This window comes from Mastigoproctus giganteus, chromosome 14, assembly GCF_048544385.1.
Source record: "Mastigoproctus giganteus isolate SK-2022 chromosome 14, ASM4854438v1, whole genome shotgun sequence".
NCBI classification, from domain to species: domain Eukaryota; kingdom Metazoa; phylum Arthropoda; class Arachnida; order Uropygi; family Thelyphonidae; genus Mastigoproctus; species Mastigoproctus giganteus.
This window is the reverse complement of record NC_143588.1, coordinates 67155266-67171055: the sequence shown is the minus strand read 5'-3', so window position 1 is coordinate 67171055 and position 15790 is coordinate 67155266. Positions and strand designations below refer to the sequence as shown.

General features: G+C 38.3%; 1 protein-coding gene across 8 annotated transcripts in view; it reads right to left on the bottom strand.

Annotated features, from left to right (window-relative positions):
* Nucleotides 1-15790, bottom strand: part of LOC150075190 (protein NCBP2AS2 homolog) — an 87393-nt gene that overhangs the window by 15649 nt on the left and 55954 nt on the right. For all 8 annotated transcript variants that reach the window (XM_090388746.1, XM_090388749.1, XM_090388744.1 and 5 more), the window contains one exon: nucleotides 15484-15556. In XM_090388746.1, the coding sequence (XP_090244872.1) occupies nucleotides 15484-15556 (73 nt within the window). The remainder of the gene's footprint in view (nucleotides 1-15483; nucleotides 15557-15790) is intronic.

Below are 15790 nucleotides of genomic sequence, written 5' to 3'. Positions count from 1 at the left end.
TGTGAATGCACTATTAAAACATTAAAACATATAAACCATTTTAGGTCTTTAAAAAGAATTAAGACTTTCCTTTGTATGAGCATAAAGCATATTAGCGTTTGTTGTTCATGTAGGTCTTCAATCCAAACACTCAATGATTTTTCCATTCAATTAATTTGCCTATTTTTTTGGCAGAAATTAAACACTGGTACAGAACTTTTTACATGCTATATAATTCAATCTTTATTGTTTGTAACGGTTCTAATTGTAAACTCGTTCATAAGCAATTGCAATGTTTATAAACTTTTCACTATTTTCATATCATTTAATAATTTATGCTTTAGTTTCCACAATTATAATGTGCTTCTTTTTACCACTCTGGACATTTTCACCACTTTTGTTTCTCACCTGCACCCAAGGGATAACAAATGCAGGTATACTTGCGTGTACACCAATGCTAGGAGTTTAGTAAATAAATTTGATGAATTTGAGGTATTGCTCAAAACATCGAAGGCAGATATTGTTGGGATATCAGAGACGTGGTGTCACACAGATATAAGGGATGCGGAACTGCAATTTGGGGAGTACAACGTCTACAGAAAGGATAGACAGGATAGGAAGGGGGGAGGTGTTATGCTATTAGTTAAGAAACACATAAAAACCAAGGAAGTGAAGCCAGTCGACATCGCTGGACAGTGCAGTGTGGAGTCAGTTTGGTGTGACATAAACATTGGGATATCAAAATTGAGAGTAGGAGTGTGCTATAGGCCTAATGACTCTGATGAGTATAATAAGGAACTGTACAGGGAAATAGAATGGGCCAGTAAATCAGAGTGTCTTATAATGGGAGATTTTAATTTCCCAGATATTGACTGGAATTTGGGGGCTGGATACTCACACACTAGCAGGGCTTTTGTGGATTTATTGGATGATTGTTTTCTACATCAGCATGTTCGGGAGGCAACTAGAGGGAGCAATACTCTTGATTTGATTATCAGCAGTGATTCTTCATGCATTAAGAATCTGCAGATAAATGAACCACTAGGTGGCAGTGATCACAGTGTGCTGAAGTGGGATTTACTCAAAGAGGTAACTACCATTAGGGGTAAAGGGAAGGGTTATTGCTTCCGTAAAGGCGACTACGATGGACTGAGACAGTATTTAAATTCTATACAGTGGGACCAACTGATGATGTTACCAACAGCAAATTCAAAATGGGAAGCATTCAAAGAACTTATCTTGGAAGCTACTAGGCTTTACATACCAACTAAGAAATATTGTTCAAGGTTTAGGCCAAAATGGATGTCAGATGAACTAATGAGGCATATGGCAGAGAAGAAAAATGCATGGGATACTTACAAATTAACACATGACACAGAAGCCTATGATAGATACAAGTTGATATGCAACCAAGTTACAAAGGAGGTTAGGCAGGCGAAGGCAGATTACGAGAAATCCTTGGCAAGGGATGCAAAGAAAAACAGCAAAGAGTTCTTTACTTATGTAAACTCTAGAAGGAGAGGGATGAATCAGATTGGTCCTCTTGATATTGATGGGTCAAGTGTTGATGATCCTGCTCAGGTAGCTAACAAACTAAATGAATATTTTGCATCGACATTCACACATGAGGAGTTATTCAGCGAGGGGAATGCCAGAGGTGTATTCAACTCTAGCAGTAAGTTACAGAATCTTGAAATAACTGGGAGTAAAGTGGAGGAGAAACTGTTGAAGATAAACACAAGAAAGGCACCCGGGGTGGATGGGATCTATCCAGTTATATTAAAGGAGGCAGCAAAGGAAGTAAGCAAACCCTTAGCCATAATTATGAGAGCTTCCTTGGACTCAGGGGAGGTACCCATAGACTGGAAATGTGCAAATGTGACCCCAATTCACAAAGGAGGATCAAAGGCTGACACAAGTAATTATAGACCTGTGAGCTTAACTTCTGTTCCAGGAAAATTAATGGAGGCACTGGTTAAAGAAGCACTGCAGGATCATTTAGACAAGACTTCAGTTATAGCTCAGACACAGCATGGTTTTGTTAAGGGGAAGTCTTGCCTGACCAACTTGATTGGATACTATGATGCAGTCACAAAAGAACTGGATGCAGGGAATAACTTTGATATTATATACTTGGATCTTAGAAAGGCTTTTGATACTGTTGCACATGGAAGACTGCTACACAAATTGGAGCAGTGTGACATTGGAGGCAAATTACTGCTATGGATAAAGGGGTGGTTGAGGGGGAGAAGACAGAGAGTGGTAATCAATGGACACTGCTCATCGTGGACTGATGTTATTAGTGGAGTCCCTCAGGGCTCAGTGTTGGGTCCATTATTGTTTTCTGTATTTATAAATGATATTGATGATGGTATATCGGGATTAATGTCCAAGTTTGCAGACGATACAAAGGTTGGCAGGGTTGTCAAGGACACTACTGACACTATGCTGCTGCAACAGGATCTGGAAAGGTTGAGCAGATGGGCTGAGAGGTGGCAAATGAAGTTTAACATTGACAAATGTAAAGTACTACACATGGGAAACAGCAACCCCAGAGCAACGTATCAACTCTGTGGTACAACACTGACAGTGGTAGAGAATGAAAGGGACTTGGGGGTGGTTGTGCAGGCAGATATGAAGTTCTCTGAGCAGTGCAGACGGGCTGCAAGAGTAGCTCATGGAGTATTGTCAATGATATACAGGAATTTTTCCAGCAGGGATAAGGAGGTGATTATTCCATTGTATAAGGCGATGGTCAGGCCACACCTAGAGTACTGTATACAGGTCTGGAGGCCTCATTTCAAGAAGGATGTAGAGCTGCTGGAACGAGTACAGAGAAGGGCAACAAGATTAGTGAATGGAACAAAGGGGTGCTCTTACGAAGAACGGCTTAAGTTTTGCAAATTACAGTGTCTGGAGACTAGGCACCAGCGAGGTGATCTGATAGAGGTGTATAAAGCCTTGAATGGTTTAAGCATGCTCAATGCTGATGGGATTCTTCCTCTAGCTCAGAATAATCACCTGAGAGGGCATAAATTCAAATTGAGGAAAGACAGATGTAGGATAGACGTGCAGAAATTTGCCTTTAGCCAGCGGGTGGTTGGTTGGTGGAACAGACTTCCATCCCTTGTGGTGGAGGTTGATAGCCTAAATAAGTTTAAGGCTCAGCTGGACAGGTATTTTGAACGAACGGAGGGGTGAAGTGGAAGTGGTTTTTTTTTTTTTTTTTTTGGCTGATGCTGCATAAGCTTGCTTTCTTGCATCAAATGCCTCTACTAATGCTAATGCTAATGCTAAATCAAAATGATAAAAGTGATGCTATTAACTACATGTCAACTAGTAACATTAGATATTAAGTGGCAGTTAAGCTAATGGTTCAGTGAAAAATTATTAAAATTGTACGAAAAGCAATTTTCATATAAACACCAAATGTAGCGTAAATATATGTAGATAAACACATATCATAACATAACAAACAGTATTACAATATATAATCCCTGTATATCCAGTACTAATAATCATAAGTCAAAGTACCTAAACTATTTAAATTTAAAAAAATAATTTTTTATAATTTAAAGGTAAGGTGTACGCACAGCCAATGCTAGCTGCAGCTGTCAACTGAATAGGCCAGCACTCGAGATTACCTTACGATTGTCTCCAACCATACTATGTGGTCCGGTCAGATTTCTGGAGGTCACCACCACCATAAAACGATAAAAACAATTAGTAGTCCCCTGTTTATTAGGCTTTTCTGTTAGTGCAATCAATTATAAATGGATAGTAAACACAATCTTATTGAATTTGCGATAATACCGACAGCTGGAATTCTGTGGGTTTTTACGCTATTATGGTGAAAGGTGTTTCCCCCTCCATGAAATCGTCAATCATATCAAAATCAAATAAATTTTCAGAATGTTCTCTTCATTCCTATTTTTTAAGTTTCTTAACTTGTTACTCCATTCTCACTTGCATGTATTGTGTTAGTTGCAATTTGTGCATGTGGTGTTCTTCCTTATTGATTGCTTATCTTTTTTACTGTTTTAAATTTTAAACCCCCTCCCAAATGTCAGTGAAGAGAAATATTTTTTTTTCGATAGTTAGAATTTTTCCCGACTGAAAATCCAGTCCGGATTAACAGAAAGTCCAGATCATCGGGGTCCAGATTAATAGGATTCTAATGTATATCCTTGTAGTGTGAATCTTTGTTCCCTAAGAAGTTCTCCTCAACAGACCTGAAGCTAATCTATGCTTGTTTTTCTCTGTTATTCATAGTTCCCTCAAAATCCTCAGTCCCCCATCAGTTTGCAAATTTGAGGTCCAACAAAAATACCTTATTTTAGCTTCTCCCAGATGATCAATGGAATGTAGCACAAAAAGTAGTTGAAGCAGGGACCTTCCTGAGGTAAAGCTTTCACAAATTGTGAAAAAACTGTTTCACAAATTTCAGCAAGGGTGGAAGGAGAACAGTTTTGGGGTCTACCATTGGTTTACGAACTGTTCTTTGATCCAGACAACAAATTGCACCTCTTTGGCCAGAACTTGACATCCCAGTGCTTACTCCTTGCCCGACTGTCCCACTCACAAAAAAGCAAGGCATTTTTGTGTAACTAGACTGCTGTCCAAGTAACATGCCCATCACTTTAAAGTCAGCACAGATCAACCAACCATGTTCTACATACTACTGGAATTAACCCATATTTATTTTTATTGTTTGTTCAGCAACACACCTTTGAGACTCAATAATAGGAGGAATATTATCCACAGGCTATAAAAACAAAGATGTATAAGCACAAATTTACCCTTTATTACCTTACCAATTAAAAAATTAAATGATATGTGAAAATCAGAAGAATATGCGTGATAATCGGAATAATTAATACGTACTGTAATATGTATATACTAACTAGTTGACATTTCTGTTCACTGACATTTGTGGGTGGGGGTTAAAATTTAAAACAGCAAAAAGATAAGCAATCAATAACAAAGAACACAGCACACACAAATTGCAAGTAACACGATACGCGCAAGTGAGAACGGAGAAACAAGTTACAAAGCTTTAAAAATAGGAATGAAGAGAAGATCTGAAAATTAATTTTTTTATATGATCGAAGATTTCATGGAAGTGTAAACACATTTCACCATAATAACCCACAGAATTCCAGCTGTCGGTATTATCGCAAATTCAGTAAGATCGAGTTTACTGTCTGTTTATGATAGGTTTCACTAACAGAAAAGTCCAATAAACAGGTGACTGCTAATTGTTTTTGTTTTATGGTTGTGACCTCCGGAATTTCAACTGAACCACATGGTACCATCGGAGACAATCGTAGGGTAATCTCCAGTGCTGCGGTCTCCTGCCCCAATTAAACGGCATGCTGTCCCAATTAAGCGAAGTAAACCCTGGCTATTTTCTCCATTGGTTTCTGTTTTTTTAAGATTTACTCCAAATAAACAGCTGCCCCAATTAACCGGCAGCCCAAATAACCGGAATCCACTGTATTTAGATTTTAAAATTTCAAAATTAAAATTTTTCCTAATCAGCTGCTTTTTTTCCTCAGTGGAAAAGTTGTTTCTCATCCTTGGTTTAGTCTAAAAACATCGTTGCTGTACTTCTGAAACAAAGTGTTTTTTCCCTTCCAAAATAAACCATTTTGAAAGGAAAAAAACAAACAAACAAATGCAGTGGTTGTAGGTGATGGTCACTTTGATAGGCATGTTTAGTAGTGTTGAACTGCTAGCTGTACAAGGACGGTTACATATTGCATCTTCTCTTGCAAATATTGACAAAATGAATAACATTCAAAAGAATTTTTTGGGCTTGGAACACAGCAATTTCATGAAATAGAAGTTTAAGGGGGGGGGGGGAAGAAACAAATGTGTAATAATAATAATATAAAAGGGGTGGAAAACAGGTATGGATATTTCAGTGCTTAACTTTGCAGTTTTGGCCAATTGTTATCGAAGATCAGTTATTGGTAATTTCAATAACATTGTATGGCTGCCGCTATTATTTTCACAAATGAAATGTAACTAAAAACAATAATGAAAGATTCAAATAATTTTAATCTTATAACAAAACAGCAGATATACACCACACATAATTTACAGCATTCTACACTGTTTGTATGAGAGACTGTAGGCAGCAGTTTTGAAAGAAAGCCAATATGTGCTTTAAATGTTATTTACAGACTCAATGTTCCCTCCCTCAACCACAGTACAAGCTTGTAACTTACATATTAAATTGAAACAAACACTTTAAAATGATGCTTTTAATTTCAGTGCATGCATTACGTATTCTCCTTTTGAGATAATCTGTATTATCGGTAAGTGCTCTATATACTTTTGCTTTAACAAACCCCCCTGCCCCCAAAAAAAGTCTAAAGGGATGAGATCAGGAGAATGTGGTGGCAAATCTCCACCACCCCCATATTCTTATACATTGGCCTTTAAATATGCATCATACCCACTCTTATACTACTAATTTTGTGCGATGTGGCACCGTAGTGCCAGGACCAAAGATGTTGTCAGGTTTCTAGGTTTATGAAACTTTTTAACCTGTCAAATCCATAATATTTTGCCTCAGTCAGCACTCTGTCAAGATATTTGGGCCAACAACTTCATTTCTCCATATGCCATACAACACCCTGATAGATCATCTCACCTGATGGTGAGTATGGAGTAACAGTATGGATTTTGATGGCCAGGACCCCAGTAGTAGGAATTGTGCTTTTTGTGCTACTTGATGCTAGCACTCACAGTGATGGAGAGTGACCGAGCAGCCCTGTTAGCGATTTTGTTAGAGGTCTTTCAGCCCCATATGGCAGTGGCCGTAAACAAAAGGACCATGCTCATCTGGTTGAGTCCGTTCTCATTTTTTGATGCCTTTGATAATTGGTGAGTGCTGTACTGCACAGAGGGGAGGACAGTAGGCTGATGACTTCAGTCTCTCCCTCCCGACTTACCTCTCCCAACTGCTGTTGTTGTAAATGTTGCAAGACGTGGATTGTGTAGGTTAGAAGTGAATTGTATTGTGGAGTTTGTATTTTTTGCAATTTTCTCGTTTAGTTATTTATCATGCCATTCTGTTTTATATTTTATTAGCGTTTGTGTTTTGAAAACATGTCTGATGGTCCAATGCGGCAATTTTTGAAGACGAGATGTGAGATGAAAGAGGAGGATTCTAGGCCTACGGACAATTTTGATAAGGTTAGTGATATTAAGAATTACAATCTTCTGAGTCATTTCACTGCACTAGTGGAACAAGGGACACAAAAAAAGTCTGTCTTTATAATGAAAGCTACTTATCAATAGGTTTTAGATTGGCTGGTAATCAAAATTGTCCTATTCCACTGTGTGTTTTCCGTGGAAAACAACTTACAAATTCAGCAATGGCTCCAGCAAAATTGAAAAGACACTTAACTACAAATCACGGTCATTTGACAAGTAAAGGTACTGATTATTTTAAACAGCTATTGGAATCTCAAAACAAACAGAGTACAAATTTTGTTAAAAAAGTCACATTCTGTGAAAAGGCTCAGGAAGCAAGTTATTTAGTAGCAAAACTTACTGCCCAGAAAAGGAAAAGTCACACAGTTGGTGAGAACCTAATAATTCCAGTGTAAAATTATAGTGAGTGAAATTCTAGCACAGGATGCAGTACAAGAAATTGAAAATGTTCCACTCTCAAACAGTATAATAAGTCGATGTATTGACTAAATAAATGTCATGCTGTAGCATTTGTAAGATTTGTAAATGATGGTGAAATTCAAGAACACTTTTTCTGCTGCAAAGAGCTTCCCGAAACTAGCAAAGGCCAAGATATATTTAATGTTTTGTCTTCATATCTGGAAACAAAAGGTCTGTCTTGGAGGAACTGTGTTGGCATCTGTACTGCTGGTGCCTCATGAACGGATGGGTCCATGAGAGGTTTTGCCTCTCTTCTAAAAAAAAAGAAAATCCTGACGTTTTCACAACGCACTGCTTTCTTCACAGAGAGGTGCTCGTGTCAACAACTCTTCGAGATGAAATGAAAACAGTTCTGGATGATGCTACAAAAATGGTTAACCTTATTACACAAAAACCAGTTCACTCAGAATGTTTTAAAAACTGCGTGAAAACCTGGATAAAGAGCAGACATACAGAATATACTCCAGACATACAGAACATACAGAATATACTCCAGACATACAGAATATACTCCAGACATACAGAATATACTCCAGACATACAGAATATACATACAGGACATACTCCTGCTACATACAGAAATCCAGTGGCTTAGCAGAGGAAGTGTTCTCAAAAGGGTGTTTAAGCTGAAAGGTGAATTTCAGGAGTACTTTCAAGAAAATAGTAGAGCAGATTTTGCCGAGTTCTTTTAGATGAAGAATGGCTGTAGAAACTAGCCTACCTAGCAGACATTTTTCATCACATGAACCAGTTAAACAAGTCTCTGCAAGGCCCTGGAGAAAATGTTTTGACTTCAAGTGACAAGACTGTTGGATTTAAAAGGAAGCTGAATCTTTGGAAAAATTATGTTTCAAAAAGAAATCTTGAAATGTTTTCACTGCTACTTGGGCTGAGAGTGAGGAAGGATATCAGCAAGTCTCAAGTCTTATTGAAAACTACCTGGAAGAACTGCAGAACAAATTTGAACAGTATTTTCCCTCCCTTTCAACACAAGTATATGACTGGGTGAGGGGTCCTTTCTCTGAATCTTCTGCTCAGCCTGAGAACTTGACTTTGAGAGAAGAGGAAGAACTTTGTGAGCTGCAGCCTGATTGTACACTCAAGATGAGTGTTACTGACCTGCCCCTAGACAAGTTCCTAATTTCTTTGAGAGAAGAGTATCCTGCCATTCATAGGAAAGCAATGAACATTTTGTTGCAGTTTTCAACTTCTTACAATGTGTGAGCAAGCTTTTTCTTGTTTAACAAGTATCAAGAGCAAGGACAGAAATTGTCTCATTTCAGTTGAAGATGAAATCCATGTGTGCTTATCTCAAGTTCGACCCAGAATTGAGTATTTGTGTGGCAAAAAACAAGCATAGGTTTTGCATTAAACAGGTAAATTTCATTACTTTTAGTTTCGAAAATAACATTGTTTATGCATATATAGGCCTATAAGCCTATATTTTTATATTTAGAACTATTTTATGCATATATAGACCTAAAATCAAGTAGGAAATTAAAAAAAGGAAAAACTGAAGTTTTCTCTACCTACACTACTGACTTGCATTAGAGTTGATATTCTTTGTGGGAAGGAGGGAACCACACAAAAAGAGTAGGCTAATAAGTTGGCCAAAATAAACAGATCTACAGAAAAATCTCATTCTCTACTCAAAAGAGAATTGGCAATTATTATTGAATTATTATATCTACAACTTACTTATCATGCTAACGTACTGTGAGTTGTAGATATAATAATTTTTATGCAGGGGTTCCCTGAGACCTGCCTGAAATTTATATCAAGGGTTCCTCCAGGGTAAAAAGATTGAGAAAAGCTGCTCTAGCATTTTAGCTGCATTCTGTACACAGTAATACCATCTCACATAAATCATTTTTGGAAAACATGCTTTCACATGATTTTGCAAGTGTGCATGCAAATAAACACCAAGAAAGTGTACTTCTAATGAATTTCACTGTGCTCTTCAGTCAGTTTGTGTGTCTCAGCCAGCAGTGTGAGATATAAATTTCATGCTTCCACCATACTCCAGTGCATAATCTGGATTTTGCTGGCTAAATGAAGGGTCAATTTGTGTTCATATTTGTATAATATTCTGTACTACAAGTCATTCCCAGTGGACCAGTAAGAAAATAATTTTAAGAATGTTGAAACCAACAAATTTAAATCAGACAGTGGCTCTTTATTTCGTACTCTGGTTTACCTTTGCTTTTGAAACTACATCATTTAAATCATTACTCGATGTGCCATTCTTTTCTATAAACAATATCGAATGTTGTAAATTATTTGTGTGGTGTGTATCTGCTGTTTTGTTATAAGATTAAAATTACTTGGATCTGCCACATTTATTCTTAGTTATGGTACTGAAACCAGCAATTCTCACATTTAAATTAGATACTGGTTCTTTATTTCATACAGCAGTTTACATTTGCTTTTGAAACTATATCATTTAACAAAACCTTTTACCTTTCATTTGTGGAAATAACAGCAGCAGCAGCCATATATGATGTTGTTAAAGTTACTGATAACTGATCTTTAACAAACAGCCAAAATTACAAAGTTAAACATCAAAATAATCACTCCCATTTCATTTATCCTTTTTTTTAAAGTCCTGATAATGAATTTATTATTGCACTTTCCCCCCTACAAACTTCTATTTCATGAAATTGCTGCTTTCCACCCCAGATTTTATTATTTTTTTTTAGAAAGTAATTTTTTTGAATGTTGTTTTGCAATTATTTGCAAGAGGAGACATGGCACATAACTGCCCTTGCACAGCTGGTTGTTGTTCGACACAGTTAACACACCCACTGAATAGCAATCATCACACAAAACCATTATTTTTATTTGTTTTTTCCTTTAAATAAAATGATTTATGTTTGTTTCAGACGTAAACCCGATGATATTTTTAAACTAAACCAAAGACGGGAAACAACTTTTCCACTGAGAAAAAAAATCAGTTGATTAGACAAAATTTAAATTTAGAAATCATAAAATATAAATGGCAATACATAATAAAACACGCCTGCGTGCTCTGGATTCATAATTTATTTATTTTTGTTACACAGAGCATAAAATTATGATAAATGAATTAGCTTTCGGCTGGGTGGCAGCCTTCATCAGATTAAAATACTTTGAATGGCAGTTAGAATAGAGATGCACTGCCAGGATGGTACGTGAGACACGTGGTTAATTGTTTGTTGATGTTTGTGGCTGTGACGTATGGTGGTGACGTGGCCAGCGCTTGTCTATGGACAGAATTACTGTTTCTGTGATGGGGTTAAGTTGACAACCACTGTTCCTGTTCAACGAGGTATCCGAGCATTTTATACTTAACGATTCCCAACCAGGTGCGCCTTAGGTAATGGTGGGACTTGTCTACAACCACGACATCGCGGTGTGGGTCGATGTCGTGGTGGGTTGTCCAGACATGCTCGGCAATAGCTGAGTGTTCTACATCCGCCAAACGGATCGCCCTTTTATGTTCTGAGAGGCGTTTCTCGAGACGACGACCAGTCTCTCCAAAGTAGCAGCTCGTGCAGTCACGGAAAGAGATGCGATAGACCACACCACTCTGTAGAAGGGTGGGGACAGGTGTTTTTATGTTGGAAAGGAGAGAACGCAGTTTCTTGCCTGGGAGTTGGATGCACTTCACCCCATGCGATCTTAGGATTCTACCGATCTGCTGTGACAGGTTGGGGTAGTATGGGATGAATGCCCTCGTGGAAGACTCGTCACTGTTGGCGTTGCTGTTGGTCGTCACGTTGTCGCGTGCTTGTAGATCACATCTGTTAAGGACATCGATGGGGTAGCCACACCTCGTAAGGTCTACTTTGACTCTGGTAATCTCTTTGCGCCTTTCATCTGCAGAGCTGGAGTGTGTCCAGGCGCGAGTTAGCAAGGTTCGGGCGGTTGAGAGGAGATGGCCCCGTGTGTGTGCTGACTGGAAGTTGGTAAATTGGCCAGCACACATAGGCTTACGATAAACCGTCGTCTTCAAGCATGTGTCTTCGCGCCGGACAAGTGTATCTAGGTATGGTATAGAGTTGTTCGACTCCAGCTCAACCGTGAATTTTATGAAGGGCGACAGTGAGTTGAGGTGGGTTAGGAGTCGCTGACTTGAGTCTCTAGGGATCACTACGAACACATCGTCTACGTAGCGACACCAAAAGGCGATGTGATCCGGTGCGTGTGTAAACGCACGTCCCTCTAACTCCTCCATCACGATGTTTGCTGTGACTGAGCCGACAGGGGAACCCATGGCTGTGCCATGTATCTGCTGGTAGATTGAACCATTAAACATGATTGCACCCCCTGTTAAGCACAGTCTGAGGGCGGCGGAAATGTCATCAGGCGTCAGCTTAGTTCTGTCGCTGAGGGTTCCATCATTGTCCAAGAGTTGTTTTGCGCAAGAGATGGCAAGTTCCACAGGGATGGAGGTAAAGAGTGATACGACATCGAACGATGCCATGACTTGATCTTGCGAGATGGATATAGTGCGGATCCTCTCTATGAACTCAACACTGTTGGAGACGGTGTAGGTGGTCTTGCCAACTAGAGGAGAAAGAAGTCTCGAGACAAATTTAGACAGCTCGTAAGTCGGTGATCCACAGCAGGATACAATAGGTCTTAGTGGCGTGCCTTCTTTGTGCACTTTCGGCAGGCCGTAAAACCGTGGGATCTGACACCCGGAGGCACGGAGGTGATTACGGGTTGACTGTGTGATTTTCCCTTGCTTCAGCCAAGTGTTGGTGAGGATATTCACCTCTGACTCCCATCGTTCCAAAGCCTTGTTGGGGTCGATGGTTAGGGGTTTGTAGACGGTAGTGTCTCATAAGAGCAGTAAGGCTTTCGCCATGTAATCAGTGCGGTTCATTACAACTGTACGACGGCCTTTGTCCGCCGGTAGAATGACGATGGACGAATCCCGTTTCAGTGCCTTGAGGGTAGAAATCTGTATACGGCTGAGGTTTGAAGAGACGGGGCGAGCATGGTGTAGAACTGCTGCAGTCTTTAAGCGGATTGCGTTGGCTACATCTTCTGGGAGGCGTGATAAGCTTGCTTCCACACCCAAGGCGATGTCGGTGATTGGTGGGTGCTTTGGAAGAACGGCAAATGTCATGCCAAGGGTCAACAAGTTTGTTTGTTCTGCAGATAACTGCTTGTTGGCAATATTTAGTTTAATTTAAACATCAAATTCAAAAATTTCAGCCCAAATATGACAATAAAAATATGTCCATGATGAAAAATAGCCTAAACCTAAAAATAAGCGAGTAGACCCCGGTGTCTTTTAATTGAAACATCTAGTATATTACTGACCACATATTTATTATAACTGATGACTATATTTACACACAGTCAATATCATCTAAAAAATTATTGGGATAAAATAAAATGAAAACAAGAATAAAAATTAAATTATCAGTATCTTTCAACATCCCAGAATGTCTTTGTTAACTTTAACATGATGATCAACACCACAGTAAATGGGAAAAGTAAATGAAGTATTACAAGTGAATGAAAGGAAGACTAAATAATGGTTTAATGCTTGTACAACTCCTTAACATAGCATAGCCTCATAGTAGTGCATACACCCTACACTGTTAGTGTTAAAAAATGCTATCATTTTTTAACCCTTTCACCTGTTTCTTAGAAGCATTTATTCTTTAAAGTGTCCTATACTTTTTCCATGGTCTATACAATTAATCTAACGGAATGAACTAGTTTAACTTTCGGTTTCATAACGGCAGTTGGTTGCTTCCCCAGGGGGAAGTTGTGGTTGAAGAAACGATACACCGCGTTTAGTGCCCAGAGCAATTAAATGATGTCGGTCACCCCTCTCCTCGACGTAAAGGGCAGTCCAGTCCACGTATGCTTAATTGCTCACAAGCGAAAAGAGCAGATTGCGACTTTGACAGAAGAGCGTGAGAAATCAGAACATGACACATAATCCCTTACAAAATCGAAACTAATAAACCCAATGACTGTCATGCTAAAATTCCGTTCTTAAAAGCACATCGATTTATGTTCGATGACGCGATTTTAAAACAAAAGAAACTGCGTTACACAAACATGGTATTTCCGTTCTTCTCACAATATTTCATTTTTAGTGCTGACAATTCGCAAAGTTGACAGTCCCCAAATGAAGTTCTTTGCCCGGCATTATTGACCTGGTGATCTCAGAACAGGTCAGGGCAAATTAAGGGGGAAAAACCAGAGGTATTTATATGAAAAAGGGGAAAGAAAAGGGATCTTTTTCTTTGGACAGTCTTACGGTAGGTTGCTGGTTTTCTAGGTGGAAAAAGAGAGTTCTTGCCAGTCGTAACGTAGATTTTGTGAGATTCGGTGTTGAAAAAGTTAGACAGCGGATTCAAGAAGCGAAGTGAAAGATTAAGTCGGCAGAGAGAGAAAGAAAGAAGATAGCCAAAAGTCGTAATTATGGATCAGACGGTAGTACCAAGGAGCGCCGAGAAAGAAAGACATTTTGTCGGTAAGTGAATAGCCTTTTTCCGAAACAACATAAACGCAACCATTCGAAATTAATTATACTTTTCACTTGCCTTAAATTCACACACACACACACACACACACACACACACACACACACACACACACACACACACACACACACACACTGACCTCTCTTCTCATTAAAGTCATTCAGACAAATGTATATCTATTTTTATAGTTAGAAGTTAACAGTAAGCACAAATTGTCCAATTAGTTGTTTTAATACTAATTTTAATTATTATGTTGACAGATGATTCTTATTCAATTAATGGAACAATTGTATGACGTAACTGTCATCACAGATGGTAAATTCATTAGCTGAAAAGCCACATGAAGAACATTACAAAACTGTAATACTGCTATCAGCAACATACTGCTTGTATTCAGCTAAATTACCTAATAATCACATACCAATTATTCTAATTTTTGATCAGTTCTATTGTACTCTTTTGTATACTTATATGTTCAATAAATCTTGTTTTGTTGATCATTTTGCCTTGTGACAATTCTCTGACACACATAATTTATATAATTATTGAGTAGTTTTTGAGTTGGAGTTATGCGGGCTCAAGGATCACCTTAAGGAGAACCTTTGAGTTAATCACAACGTGATCTTGATGCTGCAGGCTTACTCTTAATTAAGTCTGAGTGGGCTTGAGGGTGCAAGATTTTGTCCTAATCCAACTACTTGACTTTCATTTGTAACCCAGGTCTTCTGGAAACACATATTAGCGTGCAGCCTTGTCAGAAGCTGAGTTATTCATAGAGAACGTTGTTTAGGCAAGCATACACGTTAAAACAGAAGGAAACTTGTGGAACAACTGACTCCTTCCAGTCATACTGTAAAGTCAGAAAAATTCACCAGATGATCTGATTGCTTCATAGTTCATTACCAATATGTTCAATCCAGTGAACTATCTGGTGGCCAGCTTGTTAAAACTGTACTCTCAAAATGAAAAGAATGTTGAGTATCACCCTGATATTTGTCATGACTTCAGAAGACCTAATTCATACTGCATTGCAAAATGGTTTAATACAAATTAACTTGATGGGGGTTAAGAATAACAGTGGTAGGGAGGAATTTACAAGGAAGCTAACAGGCTTCCATCTTAGCAATAACAAAAATATTATTAAAATATTCAATATTTAACGTAGATTAAAGACAGCCTCATTATTATTATTATACACACTTGTAATCTGGAATTAGACTTTTCAACCAAAAAAAAAAAAAAAATTCAAAGTCGGCCACTATACGCAGGGTAGCTTGCAGAAAAGTCTGAATATATATAAAAATCAAGTTCCTAATATACTTACTTAAATATTTTCCTTTCATAAATAATGTAGCTGTTAGCTGTGCTGCTCGTCTAATTGGATAAGATTCAGCAAGCTAGAAAAAATAAATAAAATTAATGATACATATTCTGAATAAAATGTTAAAGAATTGCAGTACAACCTCCTAACATCTGTTGGACCAGAAATAACACTTGAATTGTAAGCTACCTACATTATGATGAAATATACTATATAGGGTCACTGAGCTTAACAACCACTAACTGGTTCAATCTGCTTTCCACTCCATCAAAGTAATGAGATGAGAGCATTGAAGTTCAGACCTGCCTCA